This window comes from Abramis brama (assembly GCF_963993115.1).
Source record: "Abramis brama genome assembly, chromosome: 4".
NCBI classification, from domain to species: Eukaryota; Metazoa; Chordata; class Actinopteri; order Cypriniformes; family Leuciscidae; genus Abramis; species Abramis brama.
This window is the reverse complement of record NC_139966.1, coordinates 13536552-13556458: the sequence shown is the minus strand read 5'-3', so window position 1 is coordinate 13556458 and position 19907 is coordinate 13536552. Positions and strand designations below refer to the sequence as shown.

Sequence of the window (19907 nt, the reverse complement as noted above, 5' to 3'; positions counted from 1 at the left end):
CAAACGGAGACGTGAAGTCGGACACTTTCTGGTTCCCGTAGTGACCGCTCACGAGGTGTTTGCATACTTTACCACAGCTGCAGTGAAATAAATGCAATATTTGCCAAATAATGCACAGATGTTTCAGAGACATTTTCATTCAATACTTTATGTATTGCTTCATACGGAGTCTGTTTGAACAAGAATAAAGTTCAACATAAGCTACTATCAATGAAGTGGAGTCTACGTTTTTAATCAGTTTTAATTGGATAAACATGACACAATATAACATTGCAACGACATGAAAAGAGTGTTCACTGTTATAATAAACTGATTTGAGAGCTTTAGAGGAACTAAAGGTTTTCGAATAAACACGAAACACACGTGATCGTTGTCATGCGGTGAATCCGGCCAATCGTGGAACAGCTGTGTCGTCATCAGCCCACGTGCAGCCGCTCTTGAGAAGCTGCGCTGGCTGTGTTCTCCGGCTACTCTCGAATTGTTCTCGTGGTACTTTGATGGCATACGTCACAGTCACGTGGCGTCGGCGCTGTATCAAGTCGGACAAAATTTCTAACCGGCATGCACTGATTTAAGTCAGCCGCCGATCGGTCTGCGCAGAGCTGCATGAAGTCGAACAAGCCTTCACTTTCTGTCCAGTCACGTGCGTGTTTCGCTTCGGGTGTCAGAAGGCTCGAACTTCAGATCGTATTTAACGAGTCATTGTTGCCTCAGTCTGGTTGATATTTACAATTATTGATATTGACATTTAATAACAGATGATCCTATCAGACAATGTCCTTATTCATTGTGTGTGTGTGTGTGTGTAGAAAGAGAGAGAGAGAGAGAGAGAGTAGGCCTACATTAAATTTTATTGAATCATATAAGCTTATAAGCTATTATATTTTATTGTCACACTTTAATGGGAAAATTATTTTTTTTTTAATGAACCAATCAAACACAAACATGTAAGGCTTTTATTTGTGCACACAACATTGAAACTATGGAGTGTGTTGTGGTTGCTTCATCTGCCAGAGCTTCTAACACAGGCTTCTGGCTGCTTTATCTTAAATAAGCACCAGATGGCGCTGTTCTCGACACTCTCGAAGCTTTGAATCTTTTCCCGGAACAGTCAGGGGAAAGCCTCAGTGATTCATGAGGCTTCATTTCCCCATCCCTAGTGAATAGTCTGTAAAACACAAACCTGTCCACAGCTGTCGATCGGCTTCCCCACACCTCTGAATGAAGAAGACGCCGCAGCCCGGTTAAACACTCGCGCTCCAATGCGTGATTGGCTAAGCACAATCACGTGACTAGAATTACGTGAGGTCGCAAGGCACGCACTCCGCAGGGGTAATTTAAAGGGACAGGGACGGCAGAACCAATATACAAACATTTAATATATATTGATGGATTTTACCCTGGGTTACACCCGGGTAAATTGTTCGCCATAAGTTCCGTAACAAGCATTTAGAAAGTAGCTAGGATGTATTTCATTTTGCACATGCTTTAATTTAATTTTACCAAATATTAAGATGTTAAAGTTCATAGACCTTTAGCGCATTCAATTGTATTGAGTTAAAATTAAAACGTGATATCAATATTTCGTAAAACACGTCATTACCGAATTCAGGGGTGTTTAATAACTTCAATAGTTATCAAGCACCAGCTGATTTAAGTTTTTCTTCTAACAAAGAGACAAAAGTGATTTTCTGATAAATCATCGTACACGGAGGCACTGTGTTTTGTTGTATGCACAGATTTTGAGGGTCACTTATAGAAAGATGTGTCCTTGTCTTTGTTTCATGGCATTTTTAATTTAATAACATACATTTCAACATACAAAACGCACATTCGCAACTCTTGTAAATGTTTTTCTTTTGCTGTAGATTAGGTGGTGCTGGCAACAGAAATTTCTACCAGCTGCCGACATTCTATGAAGTCTGTTTTTCAAAATGTAAGGAAAATAGACACACTACAATAGATTGAGAATGGTGATGTTAAAAATTGTTAAACAATTTCAAAACAGGGTGTTTCAGAAAAAATGCAAACAAAATCAAAGATGCATAAAAACAAAGGTGTCCAAAATGTTATGTGATAATATTTGGTCTTGTTTCAGAGTTGGTATGCTCCGGTGAAAACTTCACTTGTGTGAACTTCGTGTGAACTTCGATGAGGCCGACAACAATAGCACTGTTAAACATGCGGTTCAATAACAATGTTCAATATAAACAAGAATCCTGCTCTAATACCAACATTCTTCAAAATATCTTCTTTTGTGTTCAACAGAAGAAACTAACTCATACAGGTTTGGAACACCCCCCTTTTTTTTGCACTTTTATATTTAAGGGTGCACAGTGTCTCAGAACAAGATTAAAAAAAGCAGAGCCGAGATGAGATGAGAAATTCACAAGATATAATCGTGATAACCTCGTCTGATTCTGAAATGTTGCCATAGCATGTAGCTACTACACATTCAACAGTTCAACCAGCTCACCATAACTTGTTTTCAACACTTTTATTAATCATATGCATTGTAAATTAATAAGTCATGATATCAAGAGACATATCCAAAAACTGATTAGGATTTGGGGGTTTGTTCAAATTTGGGATGATGAATTGGAAATAATTTTGTCCAGGATAAAGAATAAACATTATAATATTCAACATTAGAGAGTTCAAACATCTTTATCCAAGCTGAACTATAAGGTCACGCTCTTCAGCTTCATCCACAGTGGAAGAAGTATTCGGCCTCTGACTGATCACCTGAAGGAAAAGGAAGATGTTCACATTCGTACAACAATGGAAACCTGTACATGGATTTAATCTGAATAAACAATGTGCATCACTTGATCAAAGCATTCAACACTGGCATATTAAATCTTACTTGTTTGGTAGTAATCGTACACTTTAATCACAGCTGGCTTGAGATTCTTCACTTGAAGAACCTGTTTCATTTGTATCTGGTAATTCACTGGAATATTTTGTGGGATCTACAGCAGGAAACAAACTCATTGGTCATGGACATTATGGATAAAACGTTTATGAATCAACATAAGACATAAAATCATATGAATGTTGCTGTTTTCTCACCTTCTTCAAATACACAATGACACGATCATCTTTAGAATCGACCCGTTCCACAAGTTTTCTTAAGTACGTTCTGGAAGAAGTTTTAAGCTGTGGGGAAAAAGTGCTGATTAATTTCTAAAAAGAGAAACTCTAGACATTTGTACACATTTTGTGATGAATCACTCAAACGCACCATTGATGTATCAGCTGTAAATCCAGATAAGAGTTTAATATCCACAATGACCATGTTAGTCCTTTCCTGTAGACCATCATATCTGGAAAAGAGCAAATGAAAAGGTTCTTAAATGCCTCATATAAATGTACAAATAAGAGAGAACAAAAGCCAGTCTAATTACCAAGACACATGCAGAGTTTTAATCACTCGAATCACTCATAATGTGTCAATAATAAAAATGTTGCATCTCAAGTCAGTGTGTAGTGTTTTAACTACTGAGATACGCCGTTTCAGTTTATATTGCTTTTGTGTTTATTAAGATGTTAAAAAATATTCAGAGAACATTTATTTGTTAGTTAATCTTAAGTCATAATCATGTTCTAGTCTTTTGACTTAAAGTCCTCCTGTGGTGAAAATCAAGCTTTTAATGTTGTTAATATGTGTATATGGTGTTTTTAATATGCTTTAAGACAAACCATGTGTAAATTCACAAGTCAACACCATTTCTGAATATTTTCTCCTTAAAACTGCAGTGAACCAAAGACAGTCTCAAAAACACGGTTTGAAATCGCTGGCGTTTCTGATGTCACAAACTACCTTGTAACCAATCAGATCAACGTGTGATCATCAACGAGTGGATCTATGAGCTACTGTGAGTGAGTGGAGGCGGGGCTCGTTTGCATATTCATAGAACCGCGTATACTCGATGAGGCAAGGGTGTAGAGTTACATTCAAGCCGTTTTAAGGCATGAAGAATTTAAAGATGTCTCTTACTTGACAGTGAAGTTCAAAATGAAATTTTGTCCCAATGTTTTGCAATCTCCCTCAATCTTAGCATCAATGCTCAATGTTTTCGCTTCAGTAGGAGTGGGAATGTTGTAGAACTGAGCCATCTGAGAGAGTCAACACAAAGAAAAACACATTCATTAATCATCTCACAGCAGAAAAACCAGCCTGACAGGAACATAAAGTCAACTCAGATCTGCCCACATCTGATACGCGATGAATCCAAATGTACCAGATGTGGCCCGGATCTGGGCCGACACTATGTTGCTGGTCTGGGCATAAAATGCCAAGAGAGAAAGTGAGTGTGAGTAAATGAAGCTGAACGCACTACAGACCTGCACAGACACACAGGATGAGCCCTTCACTTCAATGCTGTATTTGGCTGGAAGTTTCTGCAGCTGCTTCTCCTGGTACAGTAACTTGTTGTCCTGATTGATATTAAAGTGGAGAGTGTCTCCTGCTGACCGTACCGTCACTGTGCTGGAGCCGTCAGAGCTGAACACTTTGGTGGCGTACAAAGACAGAGCCTGAAGAGCCACCACTGTGTCCTGGGAAATAAATGTGTTCAGTAATGCCTCTTTTACTCATTCACACCAGCAATAATGTGTTTGATTGAAGAGGTTTGAGTAACCTGTGTGGAGGAGAATCCTCCATAAGCATTCTGTTGCTTCACAAGCCAGCTAACAATCCTGTTAGCATAGCGCAGATCAGCTGTAGTGACTGAATCTGCAGTGAGAACAGCAAGCAGCACATATGAGCTGATCTCCACTGCCAGAGAATCAGAGTCATCAGCAGAGCCAGACTGAGACCAGTGGAGAGAAGAGCCTTAAGGACAAAAGACACACGCATAACTCAAGGAGCATGATTAAAACAAAAAGGTAACACTTTAGAAAACTGTTCCATCATTAATGAATAACTTCACAGAAACAAATGAGTAACACACTATTAACATTCTAGTTACTGCTATTATTATATCTGTGGAATACTTGATTCTGATTGGTCAATAGCACCATCCAGTGGTGTGTTATTGCTCGATAACAACCGCTGAAAACACAGGCTTAACGGGCTTTCTTCATGGAAGTTTTGCTTTTTTGTGAGCTAATAAAATATTAAAACTCAGTCGAATCAATATTTTGTTTACGGTTATTTAATTATGCCATCCAGTCTCGTGGACTCGCTCTCTCCTTTTTCATTCAAACGCAGATGCTGCCATTTTGCGACAGTGTTTTTGTACACTGTTGGATTATTAGACAACAAACAAGTACGATTTTATAACAGCTTAATCTTAAATCAATATCTCTTATCCCCATAATTATTTATGTGGTGGAATGCTATGTAATAAGTAGTATGACTGTATACCGTATCTCTTAAATGTCCGTCTAGTTTGAACTTGAACATTTGCGTTCAAAGAGCTAGTTAAATATTTTGAATCAGATCAATATTTCGTGTCTAATTATTTACTTATGTGGCAAGAAGTCGTGTAATAAGTGGCATAATGCACATTCAGCCGGTTGTTATCTAACTGACCTTACAAATGGATGGGGATATTGCATTTTGCATCCACAGTAGAAGTGGCTATCAGAGTCGACATTACCAACACCTGCGCAGTCATTATGGAGCCATCCAGCACATGTGTTGCACTGAATCCATGCCACATTTTTTAAATTACCGTTTATTGTTCTGTTAAAATGTAACATACGTTGTAACATACACACAAAATGTAACCCCCCACGTTGTAACATACACACAAAATGTATTTTTGTCGAAACACAACGATTTTATTCTCGAAATTTAATGAGTTTATTCTCAAGACTGCATTTCGAGTTTTTTTTCTCGAAATTTAACGAGTTTTTTCTCGAAACACAACGACTTTATTCTCGAAATGTAATAAATTTATTCTCAAGATTGTATTTAGACTTTTTTCTCGAAATTTAACGAGTTTTTTCTCGAAACAGAACGACTTTATTCTCGATATTTAATGAGTTTATTCTCAAGATTGTATTTCGACTTTTTTTCTCGAAATTTAACGAGTTTAATCTCGCATTATAATGACTTTAATCTCGAGATGGTTTTATTTATTTTTATTATTGCTTGGCCCTAATCCTCTTCCGTAAATTTCACTATGTTGGCCAGTTGGTAAAGTTGAATGTGTACTCTTGGCTATTCTGTAATTTAATCAATTTATAAATGTAATAAATATGACACTGTTTCTTTAATAAAATGTTTTATGGTATTGCATAGATTTTATTAATTACCTTTAGGACTGTGTCTCCGTGTTCCTCATCTGAACTAATCTGAAACATATTGAAATATTTTGCAAATACATTTAAAAAAAAAAAAAGTTAACTAAAACTGGTATTGTTCATAACGGTACTACATGTAATATGTTCGTGCTCTAACTTATGGTATGTTAATCATACATCTTTACTTTAAAAAAAAATTGCCTACCGTTATGACTGCATCACATGGTTCTTTATCAGGTGAAACCTTCGGGGAAAAAAAAAAATATATATATATATTTTTGCTAGATGTACTCTCAGAAACAAAAGAAACACAATCAATTATTTAGTCTACTCATTAGACATTTCCGTCATGTTCAATGTTCTTTGTGGTTTTCTCTTGAATGTGGTTCTGTGGTTTATTCTTGAATGAACTTGCATCAATCAAGTTCAGGCAACCATTTCATGTTTCCATTCTTATGATTTCTGTAACTTTCTGTAACTTCTGTAACTCTGTAACTGTAACAGCAGTGAACATCAATGAAGAGCAAACTTTGGAACAGCGAACTTCGAACAGCAAACCTTGAACTGCGAACTCTGAACATAATATTTATATTTGTAAGTGCAACCTGAAGACAGTCACATATTTTACATCACCAATCCCGTAGGGGTGAGTTGAATCAAAAAAATACATAGCCTTGTTTTTAGGCTTCAGAACCTGTTAAATACAGTTGTTAGTATATTGAATCCTAATATCACTTTAATCTTAAAGGTCCCATGACATGAAATTTTCACTTTCTGAGGTTTTTTAACATTAATATGAGTTCCCCAAGCCTGTATTTGGTCCCCAAGTTTCTAGAAATTTTAATCGGTGTAAATCGAGCTTTTGGGTTTGTAGCAGGAAGGGTTATGACCCCTCCTACTTGTTATGATTTGGCCAATGGCCTGGCATCCGGTGCGTATAAGAGCATGGGTTACCGGTTCCTTAGTGTGCGTCACTATCCGGGGCCGTGACGTTACCCAGGCGCCCTGCTGCGTTTTGTTGGAGTGCAGTGTCAGGTGTTGCTCGTAAAAAGATCGCTGAAGCTGCTTATTCACTGTCAGTGCTGTTTGCCAGTCTGTGTGCTTTCTGGAGAGTTTAGTATGGACATTTGAGACAGGTAAGGGAGGCCTTTGTATGTGACGGTGTTTTTTAAATGAAATTTTGCTTCGGCTGAGCGGGTAATCTGACTAATCTGTATGCTTAACGTAGTGTAAGATCTATCTGCGCTTTCTGCCAACGAGTTTGTCGGAGACTTCTGGCTCCATCTACCGCATAGTTCGGGGATAGTAATCCCGGGACAGCATGTTTTGTGAGTATACTGCTCGAGCGTGAAGTCAAGGGAGAGGGAATCGCGGTGTAACACCTTTTTGTTTTGTTTTTAGGCACGCGATAAGGACAGTAGTGGCGTCCTGCATGAGAATTATCTGCCCGTTGCTTCATCATAAACTGCTGTTTGCTCTGCTCCTCATCGGCTGCTGTTCTGTTTTATCTGTTTTGTGTTTTGTTTTGTGTTTCGTCTCGAGGGAACTGACCCGAGTGTCTCGAGTGAACTGACTCGAGTGAACTGACGCCACGGTCTCGAGTGAACCGTCTCGAGTGACTCGTCTCGAGTGAACTGACTCGAGTGAACTGTCTCGAGTGATTTGTCTCGAGTGAATCGTCTTGAGTGAACTGTCTCGAGTGAACCGTCTTGAGTGAACTGTCTCGAGTGAATCGTCTTGAGTGAACTGTTTTCAGTAAATTCTGTTCTCAGTGATATGTTTGAGTTTCTCCTCGTTGTTTTTCCTGTTTATTTCTTTAATTGATTTATCTCTTTTTGAATTTGTATGTTTATTTTGGTTTGATTATTGTATTAGGGAATTATCATTTTGTTCTTTTTGCATATCACTGTTTGATGTCTTTTTCTTTTGTTTGTTGGCAGGGCCTGGGCACCCGGGGGCAGACGAGTGACCATTTAGGTGGTGACGTCCTCACTGTGTGTCGTGGTCTTCTCTGACATGAGTCGTTGAGTGTGTATTAGTGTGTGTGCACTGTGTATAGAGTAATTTTCATAAGGGTGATATCTCGAGACTGCCTCTGCGGGTAAGCCCAGGTTCCTCTGCTGTCAACGATAGAATTAAACAATTGAGATGAGTGTGATTGCTGGTCAATGCCTCTTTTAACTATGAATGTTGCTTAAATAAAATACTTTTGTACGAATATTATGTCTCTGACTCAACGGTGATTGGGACCTGTGTGTGCCTTAGCTTAGAGGTTATATTAAATTCTTGGGGTGAAATTCCCCAGGTGGCGTAGTCGGAAATTACAGCAATTTGAGTCAAACCACGCCCACTCTGCTACATTATCTTTCTCTGCCTTTGAGAAAATGGAGGCTCAATCAGGCTGATCTTGAATCTCCTCCTTATGATGTCATAAGAAGAAATGTTACCTCCCCTTTCTCTGCTTTGCCCGCCCAGAGAATATTTCCTGACCATGAGCATATGAGCTAGGAAGTAGGAAAGCGCGCGCGCGATTTTAGTTTGTCCACGAGAGATATGGCTTTTGAGCGAGCGAAGCTCAATAATTGGATGTACAAATGAACACCGAAGCCTTTTTTTAGTTCCTTCATCCAGAACCAGTGGATTAATTTCATTTTCTCTGGAAATGCGCCGACACAACTTCCCAAAGTTTTGCATGTCTGCGGCAAACATTTCACCGACGTCTGTTCCCTCAACTTGGGTCAATACAGAGCTGGGCTTGCTGAACGTCTGAAACTAAAGTCTGGATCAGTACCAACTCTATTTGGCTCAGCTACACACCACGGACAAGCAAGTCAACTAATGATATATAAGTGTGTTGCTTTACTGTTTATGGTTACCTAGCTTGTTACACGTAGAATGTGGCTGTCACATTAGCTATGCAGTTACTTGCGCTAATGTAAAGGTAGACAGCATCAAGTATGTGTGTGAATACACACACTGTAACGCGAGTGTTGTACACTTCTTTGTTATTTGGATAACCGTTTTCCTGTTGGTTATAATATAATATATATTATGGTGCGCGCGATATCCGCATTTCAAGATCGCAGAGCTTGATGTAATTGTAATAAGATAAATTACAGACGTTACGGATCTCTGTACTAGAACATAGAGGCACAATAAACAGTTTCCCCCCCATGCTATCTACAGCTTAAACAGCTAACACAGCAATTAACACCGGTTTTAAAATTATCAGCATGTGAGAGAGAAGAAATAATTAGATTTTTTTTTTTGTTAAAAAAAACATACAAATTTTATTTATAGAGCTGTACACAATGCACAAATCTGTATAAATCTGTTTCAGATGTATACCACAATATATATATATATATATATGTGTGTGTATATATATAGCCTATATATATATATATATATATATATGTGTGTGTGTATATATATATATATATATATATATATATATATATATATATATATATATATATATATATATATATATTACTTTAAATATATATGAAATATAAATTATGTAAACAAATAAATTATGTAAAATCATTTTGTCGTTTCATTTATCTAATTTGAAGTATTATTGTTATTCACTAAAGTACCGTATCCAGACATAATATTTTAAACTAACCATTCGGAAACGTCCTGCTGGTGCCGCTGAGTTGCAACTTCTTCATCCATTGCTTCTCCATCTGGATCCGATTCTGGGTCGAACTGAAATGCTTGAACGACTGCGTGTCTTCGTGCCATTGCAATATATCCAACGTAAACATGCATGGTACCTTGCTGCAAGATGGTCAAGGCCACACCCACCCTCCACCTTGCACCGCCTTTCTCCTCCTCATTAACATTTAAAGCTACAGACACCGAAACGGCCCGTCTGAAGGAAGCTCATTCTGGGACTGGCTTGTAGTGGCTATAATTCTGCACCAAGGCTGAATTTTTGGAAAAAGATTTCAGATACAGTACTAGGGACCACTGAGGCCTATATTAAAGCCTACAAAAAGTAGCATGTCATGGGACCTTTAAAGGGTTAGTTCACCCAAAAATGAAAATTCTGTCAGTAATTAATCACACTCATGTTGTTCCAACCATGTAAGTCTTTCGTTCATCTTCGGAACACAAATTAAGATATTTTTGATGAAATCTGAGTGCTTTCTGACTCCTCCATAGGCTTTCAGAGGGACCGAAACTCGCCGGCCCAGAATAGTTATTAAAAACATCGTTAAAATAGTCCAAGTGACTACAGTGGCTCTACATTAAGTTTATCATGCGACGACAAAACTTTTTGTGTGGAAAAACAACAAAAATAACGACTTTATCCAACTATTAGTGTTCTTCAATGTGGGCCTCTGACGAGAGTTCACGGGAGCGCCAGGACGCATGCGCGAGAACTGAGATTACGGCGTTCTTCTTCTACTACTTGTTACTGGCTGCTCACTCCTTGGGAGTATTACCGCCATCTACTGTACAAGATGACGTCCCGACATTGCCGGAAGCGCAAAACGGTCTGTTTATAAGCAGAGGAAGACGCGCACTGTATGTAAGCTATTGAATTCGACACTTATTGTGATTTAGGTCTCGATGATGTCGGGACCAGAGTCCTGCACGGGTCCGATTTTGTAAATCCGCACCCGCCTGTACCCGCAGTGCTTCAAACCGCATCCGACCCGTTTTCCGTCAACAGCATTAATTAAAATCCGCACCCGACCCGCTTAAAATAGAACCGACACCCAACCCGCACCCGAAATAAAATCATTTTAGCCAATCACATTATAGACACAATTACAATTATTGCCAGGTCATACATAAGTACCACAAAACTGAGTAACCTAACAGACGCGGCTACAACACTATATCTGCCATGCAGTTTCGTCTACCCTACATCAGACAATTTGGTTCAAACACGCCTTGCACACCACACATACTTAGTGTTAAAATTGAAAAATACTGTTCGACAGAACTGCTTGCTTTGTTACCACAGTTATCTGCGCGCTTCCTCGGCGATGAAGTTCCACATCTGCGGCTATAATCCAACACGAAAATGCATGCAGCAAAGCCTTTGTTTTCTTCAGATAACTCCAAATTTCTCCCACACACTGGACTTGACTTTTGATGACGTATTGTCGACAACTTTACAATCTCCACTAGCTATTCTTTTCTTCAACTCCTCAACCTTCAATCTCGACGACTGCAGTGCAAGAAGATCGCGCGCGCGCGGTTATGATGAATTTTTAAAACTGAAAGTAGGTAACGTTATAGATTCCTGGGAGGGCGTGGCGCGTGGGCACAAATAAACTGATGTGGATTTTAAATTATTTTATTAACTTGAAATACAGGAATATTTTTGTAGACGTGTTCCTAAAAATATGCATATATTTTTACGTTTGCATGTGATTGTTTTAGACCCGTGTTTCCCCCGTGTCCGACCCGCACCCGTATCCGACACAGTTGGATATTTATATCATCTTGTACAGTAGATGGCGGTAATACTCCCAAGGAGTGAGCAGCCAGTAACAAGTAGTAGAAGAAGAACGCCGTAATCTCAGTTCTCGCGCATGCGTCCTGGCGCTGCCGTGAACTCTCGTCAGAGGCCCACATTGAAGAACACTAATAGCTGGATAAAGTCATTATTTTTGTTGTTTTTCCGCACAAAAAGTTTTGTCGTTGCATGATAAACTTAATGTAGAGCCACTGTAGTCACTTGGACTATTTTAACGATGTTTTTAATAACTATTCTGGGCCGGCGAGTTTGGGTCCCTCTGAAAGCCTATGGAGGAGTCAGAAAGCACTCAGATTTCATCAAAAATATCTTAATTTGTGTTCCGAAGATGAACGAAAGACTTACATGGTTGGAACAACATGAGGGTGAGTAATTACTGACAGAATTTTCATTTTTGGGTGAACTAACCCTTTAAGAGTTAGTTCACCCAAAAATGAAGAGAACAACATACACATAGCATCCAGTGTCCTGGCATCCAAGCAGGGAGCAGAATGTAATCCTTGGATCCTATGTTATCCTTGGGGGAACATAAGATTCATTCATTTGTTGTAACTGCATTTATAACTGTTTCAGTTTTAGATAAAATACAACTTGATGGACTTACTGGAAACGATAAAAATGGGTCCAAATCAAGTGGTGGTAGCCAGGTAACTACAACATAGGAATTTGCTGCAAACACATCTGTTCCCTAAGCATAGCATTCAATTGCACATCCATTACAAAAACGTCTCCAGGTGATCATGAGTTATATAGTTGTAGGCAAAAAATACCTTTTCCTTAGCCACCATGACGATTACATCAAGACAGCTGTTTGCAATCTGTTTTTAAATATATTATATATTAGTTATATAATAACATAACATTAGTTAATTACAAAAAAAAAAAAAAAATAGCTGTATGGTCAATTTTTCTATTTTTTAAATCATTGTCTGTCCACAAGTGCTGTTGCCTCAAGTGCTGCATTGAGGCCCAAGGTAAAGAAATCTTTTCGCTGCAGTTTAATGCTTCCAACTTGAGCAATTGTCTCATCTTCTCTGTCATTTTTACTCAAAATCTGGTCAAGCTTTACCACAGATTAAGATAAAGAGACCAAAATTACATTCAGTATACACAAAATGTGTTATTAAAAGTGTGATAAAAACAAACAATATTACCATTGATGACTGCCAATCACTTGGCTGGAAATCCCAACAACTTATATTGGCAGACAAGTGTTTAATGCAACAAACCATTCCTGTTGCAGCGAAGACATTTTGGAAATAAATTATAAACACAAAAAAAATACACCACATAGTTTCAAAAGTGTGTTACCACCATTTAACCCCTGAATGAAAACACTCACCACCAGGTGTAACCATTGTAGCAGCCGGGGTACTGTCCTCCATCACAACATCAGTCCCACCTGCTTCCTCATGGGAGAAACAAGGATTACCTGTTTAAGAGAGTTAAAGGGGTATTGAATTGAACTGTACTGAACTCAATTCATCAGTGGTTAGTGGACCATTACAATATTATTAAAAAAGTAATTGTGTGCACATACCACCTTCTGGCAGGTGCAGGACAAAAGAAACTAATAAAGTGAAAAAAATGTAATGTCCTCAACACTGCTCTTTGCTCCCATATTTAATAAAAAATGCAACGGTTCGACCCTGCTGGGTCGAAATGTTCCATTACAATATTATAACATAGGATATTTGAATGTCTATCTACAAATATTAGTAGGTTAAAAAAAAAAGAAAAAAAAAAGGAAGGTAATTTACCATACACAGCTTGTCCGTACACATTTTTCACCATCATGCCCCCAAATGTCTTCTTTAATCTTTCCAGCAGTTTATTGTATTTCTTTTCATTATAGTGATGGATTATGTTCCTCATTTGAAAGAGATGGGTCGATGGCAAAGACACGTTCAAAAAGTAGTTGTTTTTTTTTCATCTTTGTGAATAGTTGCTCTGCAACCTGGCTGTTCACTTTGCCAGCCAATTGAGGCACTAGAGTGAGCTTCCTCAACACATCTTTGCTGTCTTTTGTATTGGCTTCATGAAACCGATCATACAGCACATAGTGATCCGATGAACCCGTCACTGGGTGATCATTAAGGTCTGGCTCTGTCTTCTTAGTGTTCAGCCAAGGTAGCAACACTTTAAGCTGTCCACATTTGGCCAATTCGATGTTGGATTGAGTGGGTTCTGCCAAGCGACCTTCAAATGGAGAGATCAGTTTTTCTGATGCCCTTAAATTCAAGTGAGTTGCAAGACCACGTGCAAAGTCATAAATTATGACATTTGGCATATGCTTCCAGGATAATAGTAAGTCTGCAAAGTCTCGAGGGCTCTCAGCTCGGAGATTGCATTTGATACTGTAAACAATCCCACATTGGCACATAATCACTGCCCAGCCTCCTAAAAAAAAAAAAGATATTAATCACATCCAATGAGTAAATCAAAGTATAAAATTAGTTTGTTTTGTTTCTAACTAGACATTAACTAGATTGCAACTGAAAATATTATGTGCAAGACAACTTAAACTTACCAGAGACCCCCCAGATTTTATCAAAGATTTTGTCATATGTTTGTCTGGATTTCATTTCATTTGACAACCTCACTGCGGGATCCATTGGAGTCCAAGCCACACTCTTTACATAACTTCCGAATGACCCAAACCTAACAAAATATATAGTCTTGTTAAAAAGGTAATATTAAAAACACAACACAGTCGGGTGTTTTTGACTAACAAACCCTACCTTTTGTTTGTATAGTTCTTCTCTGAGTCTGTCCTCTGTAACCATAATTTCAGAAATTTCAGATACAGACTTCGAAACATGAATCTTTTCAAACTCTGTGTTTAGTACAGAGTCTGAACGCCGTGTGGCACTTCCCTATCCAAGGAGCCCAAAAATGGTATGTTGGTGATACCGCACATGGATTGTGTCTACCACCTAAAAACCACAAAAAAAAACCCATTGTATTATGTTGCATTTTAACATGCTTTCCAATAGTGTATAAAGCACTGTGTTCATACTTGCAACAAATCCACGACCAACCAATCATATCACAGGACATGGCCTCCCAAAACTTTTCCATCAAAATTCTCTGCAGGACCCTGGAGGTCACTTACTAAAGAGTGAAAAAAATTGTGCATTATGACAAGGTCACACTAAGAAAACCATTTAAGAAAAAAAAAATCCAATTACAATGACCTTATAAAACCTTGTAAATTAAGTCACTTTGGATAAAAGTGTCTGCCAAATACATAAATGTTAATGTAATCACAATTAGCAAGTGGAGTATCACAATAGTCATACCTGATAAATGGAAAACACCCTTTTTGTGTAAATCCATGATCACCACAGGGGGATGATCACCACAAGTAATGCAGGAATACTTGTACTCATGATCAGTAAGGGCCTCAAAGTGCAAGGATGCATGAAGCACTGTGTCTGCTGGTGGAAACTTCAGACCTGTCATATCTTGCAAAAACTCGACTGCTCTGCTCACAGCAGTATGGGCCTGAGAAAAAATATATTAAAAAAAGATATGTACAAACTTGGAGACATTGAAAGGTGCTGTACTTACTGAACATTCATACATTGAAGGTTACCTGTAGAAGGTTTCTTAAGGTAAGGCATAAGTGTATGTCAAGGATGATGTGGTCATTAAAGTTGTGGAGTTGGTCTGTCCACTCTTGGTAGCGATAAAACATTCCGAAATATATTATATGTGGCCCTGCCACGCATAATTTACAAATCGTATAGTTTCACATTGTCAACACAAGGTGACAGCACTAGATTTTAAACCAGGTAAACACGCCAAAAGCTGAACGAAACAGCTCTACTCGTTTGAACCGCACAACAGGGAACATTTATATCCGCCGTAAAGACAGCGCAAGCTCTGGACAAATGTGTTTACTTGCTGACCGGTCTCAGTCGCGCGACCACTAAACACTGAAGTGATATCCAGTGAGAAATTTCAAGTTCGACGCAGAGGTCTTTGATAACAACCACATAAGTCTTGGTAATTCAAACTAGATTAAAAACAGTTACAACAGCGCTGACTTAATCAACAACACTGACAACATTGAGCCATAACGATCCAGTTAGAATACTTTTCATCCCACAATTCACCAGCATTTACCATGGATTTACTATGTTAACACTAACTGCACTGAAAAAAGGTTTTCAAGCAGTACAAGCCGATTTCAAAAGGGAACATACGCTTAAAGAAAACCCATGTCTTATTTTGATTTTACAATGGTAACGTTAATTAACGTGAATGTTTAAGCATTGACCGGAGCGTTATCTCAAGTCAGCCATAAGAATAACGTTAAAACCGTTAACCTGATATAATAATAATTCGTTACATTTATATAGCGCTTTTTCTGAGACCTCAAAGCGCTTTACATAGAAGGGGGGAATCTCCTCAACCACCACCAATGTGCAGCATCCACTTGGATGATGCGACGGCAGCCATACTGCGCCAGAACGCTCACCACACACCAGCTTACTGGTGGAGAGGAGACAGAGTGATGAAGACAATCAGTATATGGGGATGATTAGGAGGCCATGATGGACAGAGGCCAAGGGGCAAATTTGGCCAGGATGCCGGGGTTACACCCCTACTGTTGAGATGATAATTTAATCTATAGCACTTTCTACTTTTGACTATTGCCAAGACGTTCTGTCTGGGCCTCTCTCTCATTCCCTTCTCTCCCTTATGCAGGATATTGGAGTTCTCAGGTGGAAACATCTCATCGGCCTCAACCTTATCATAGCTGCTGTTGTGGTGGGAGAAACCCTCTAGAAGTGCAGGTATTTTTATTTTTGCTTATTTGGTGGGGGTGAGGGTTTTTGGTTAACAGACGGATGTTAACAAGAAGTGACGTCACCCAACATCACTTTTAACAAACCTTCACAGACTCACAGTAAATGCATGGATCGACTTAACCGGTTTCATTTTATATTTTTTACCATCTTGATGCAGGATACTGACATTGCTGTAAAGAGGGAGATTGCACTAAAAAGTCTTATTTTCTACATGGGAGAAGCAGTGGAGGACCTCATCAAGGATTTCCTGGTAAGGCACGATTAATTTAGCGATGCGAAAATTCTAGCTAAGGCTGTCAACTTCAAAATTAGCCATCAGACTATGTTCAGATATATGTCTGAAAACAGTCTGTAAGCAAATTTCAAATAGAGATACAATACCTTTCCACTAAAATCAGAGTCCCATGCGCTGGTAAGTTTATACGACTGTTATATTTATATTTCAGAAACGAATTGGAGTAAAAACATAATTTTATAATTAGTTAGAAGTAGATGCTAATTATACAATTTTGTGCATTTTGTGTTTGCATTCAATTTGTTTTGAGTTATTTGTTATCTAAATAAAACATATCATCTAAATGTAGTCTAATAGTTTGGGCTCTGTTAACCTTTAATCTGGGGGGAAACCCAACCTGTATGATTCATTATTCTTTCTCTTTTTTTCTTTTCTTCCTAAATTCTTTTTCAGGTGTCAGAAACGGAAGAGGCTGAACAAATTCTTCAGCAAGAAACCATGGTCATCTTGGATATCATTTGTAGCAGAGATAGTGAAATACTTGAAAAGGCTGTTGTTTTCTAAGGTCAATGTTTGCCAGCCCTTGAAGTTAAAATACGACACTTGAGCACTGAAATTGTGGATGTGTGGAAATAAGTTAATAAATCTTTATGCAATGTAAATTATTTGTCTTTTTTTATTTAGTAGATTTTGGATCAGATCAAATATTAAGCAATGTTCCTTGATGAGAAACATGTTTTATTCAAATTTTATTAAATTAAATATCTTTTTGTTTGTTTAAAATTAATAATTTCTATTAACTTTTATTTTTAAAAATGATACATAATTGTTTAATTAAATCTATATTTGTTTTGATTAAATCTATATATTTTTGTTTAGATCAAAAATAGAATTTAAATTAATTGACTTTCTTCAACATGAAAAATGTACTTTGTACCAAGTTTTATAAAATAGTTTTCATAGACAGAAAATATTGGTTAGGGTAAGTTATTTATTTTTCATTGGTTCAAGTTATAAAATATAGATGTGAACCATTACCCTACATTTTTTTAAATTGGATGAATAGAGGGTGCCATAATAACTGAAAGAAACGACGGGAGTTTTTACAGCAGGGATGTTTTGAACATCGACCTCAACTAGGATCTGATTGCACATGTGGAGCCCCGTACAACCTGCATCCACCTCTGAAGGAGGACGAAGCACTGCCACTCTGGTTGAAGCCTTTGAACCTGAAAAACCTGATCTGACCGGATCATAGACTCTGCTTAGGACTGAAGCTCTCTCTTTGCTCCATACTGGCTTGTCACTTGCTGCCTTTTATTATCTCCACAAACCAAACATCTACATGGCGATCTGAGAGGACCGTGTTGTCATGTTCCTCTGTGTTTGGAGGACATACTAGCCTTTCTCATTATTTTTTCATTGCTTTTAATGTTCCTTGATGATTATTTTTGTATTTGACTTTTGTTAGTATTTTGATTTTCTTTTGCTATTTAGTTTCAAAATTGTCTCTGATTTTATTTGTGAAATTAAGTTTTCTACTGCTTTTGCTTTTATTTGTTTTATCCGATGTTGTAAAGCACATTGGTCAGCTGCTGCTGTTTTAATGGTGCTATATAAATAAACCAAACTTGAAACTTGAAAGGTAACATTCAGCTCGACCCAACAGACCAGCTTCTGTTGACTTTGATGAAGCTGAAGCTTAATCTGCTCCAGGACGACTTGGCTGAAAGCTGCGTTTACACTGGCACAAAAATCTGATCTTTTACTCACATCTGACACAGATCGGAATTTGTTGCACACGTGTAAACACAAAAATCCGCATGAGATCCAATTTTTTCGCATCCGATCTGAGTCACTTCCAAATGTGGTTTTAAATCAGATACATATCCGATATCTGGACATCAGACCTACGTCTAAACACGCATATACGATTCCTCTTTGAATTCCAAGCCACTACAAGGCACAAAGAAAGCTTTTAAATGTTGTATTATGAGGCAGACGTGCCTGTGTGCGCTCACTCAAAGCTCACTGTGTTACAAACTCACAGAGTTATAAAAGTTTAAGCTTTTAACTTTTATAAATTAAACAGCGTCACTACTGAAAGCTACATTATATTTCTCAGCAATGAGATGATAACATTGCTGTAATTAAACCAACAAGCTTCACTATTAGGTTACTCACTTGCCTTGAGTGGTTAACGAATGAATGGTTAATTCATTCGAGTTCATTACAATAAATATTACAGGACTACTTTATTTCACTTCAGAATTCTATTTCTAAAATTATTTACGGACTATAAACTGTATATCAGATTTTGTGCTACAATACATTCACGGGTCTTGACAGCTGTAATCTTGTCCATGCTGGCAAATAAACATGAATTATTATATAAATATGTTTAATAGCACAGCCATTCAAAACTAGGGTCTACCATGTGCATAGTAAAACGATCACCAAAAATGGGCGGGAATTAATGTAAACACAGATATCGGATACCAGTCCTGTCTAAAGTTAATCTAAACATGCGGGCCAAAAAGTCAGACATGGTCAAAAGATCGGATCTGTGCGTTAAGACCTTAAGGCCCTTTCACACTGGACGTGATTTTGTTGCGCAAATTGTTTTATTTTTTATCAGCTGTTTGTGTAATGAGTGCTTCCACACTGAATGCGAATGTGCTGCGCCGAAAAAACGACGTTTATTTTTTCCACTTTGATGACGATTTCTTTCTTTACTTTTGCGGCAACAGAAAAGGCTTCAACCAATCACATACAAGGAAACAAAGGTGACGTTACAGCAACAATGATGGATCTTCTGATTGCTTGTGTGTCAACGCATCCCGTTTTGTTTGACAAAACTAACAAAAACTACATGGACAATGATTTGAAATACAATGTGTGGCGTAGCATTGCCAACTAGCTCTGCTATCACGACTGTGAGTATGTTGCGTGATAGTTATTTGTCGTTGTATTGTCCTGTGCTGTAGTAGGCCAGCAGGCTAGACTACATTTGGGATAGAAAGCTAACACTATTATCGTCAAAGATAGAGACAGAGACCGTGTTTACTTTGAAAATGTAACAAAATGTAGTGAG

At 38.0% G+C, this 19907-nt stretch overlaps 1 protein-coding gene across 1 annotated transcript; it reads right to left on the bottom strand.

The window, feature by feature from the left end:
* Window positions 1-1762: 1762 nt before the first annotated feature.
* On the bottom strand, window positions 1763-15458 carry LOC311081404 (alpha-2-macroglobulin-like protein 1; the record flags this gene model as incomplete). Its single annotated transcript, XM_084111944.1, has 10 exons — window positions 1763-2745; window positions 2867-2972; window positions 3073-3159; window positions 3245-3326; window positions 4001-4119; window positions 4348-4560; window positions 4644-4837; window positions 13101-13190; window positions 15061-15265; window positions 15357-15458. The coding sequence occupies 10 exons, from the start codon at window positions 15456-15458 to the stop codon at window positions 2705-2707; spliced, it is 1239 nt and encodes a 412-aa protein (XP_083968070.1). The 3' UTR covers window positions 1763-2704.
* Window positions 15459-19907: the final 4449 nt, after the last annotated feature.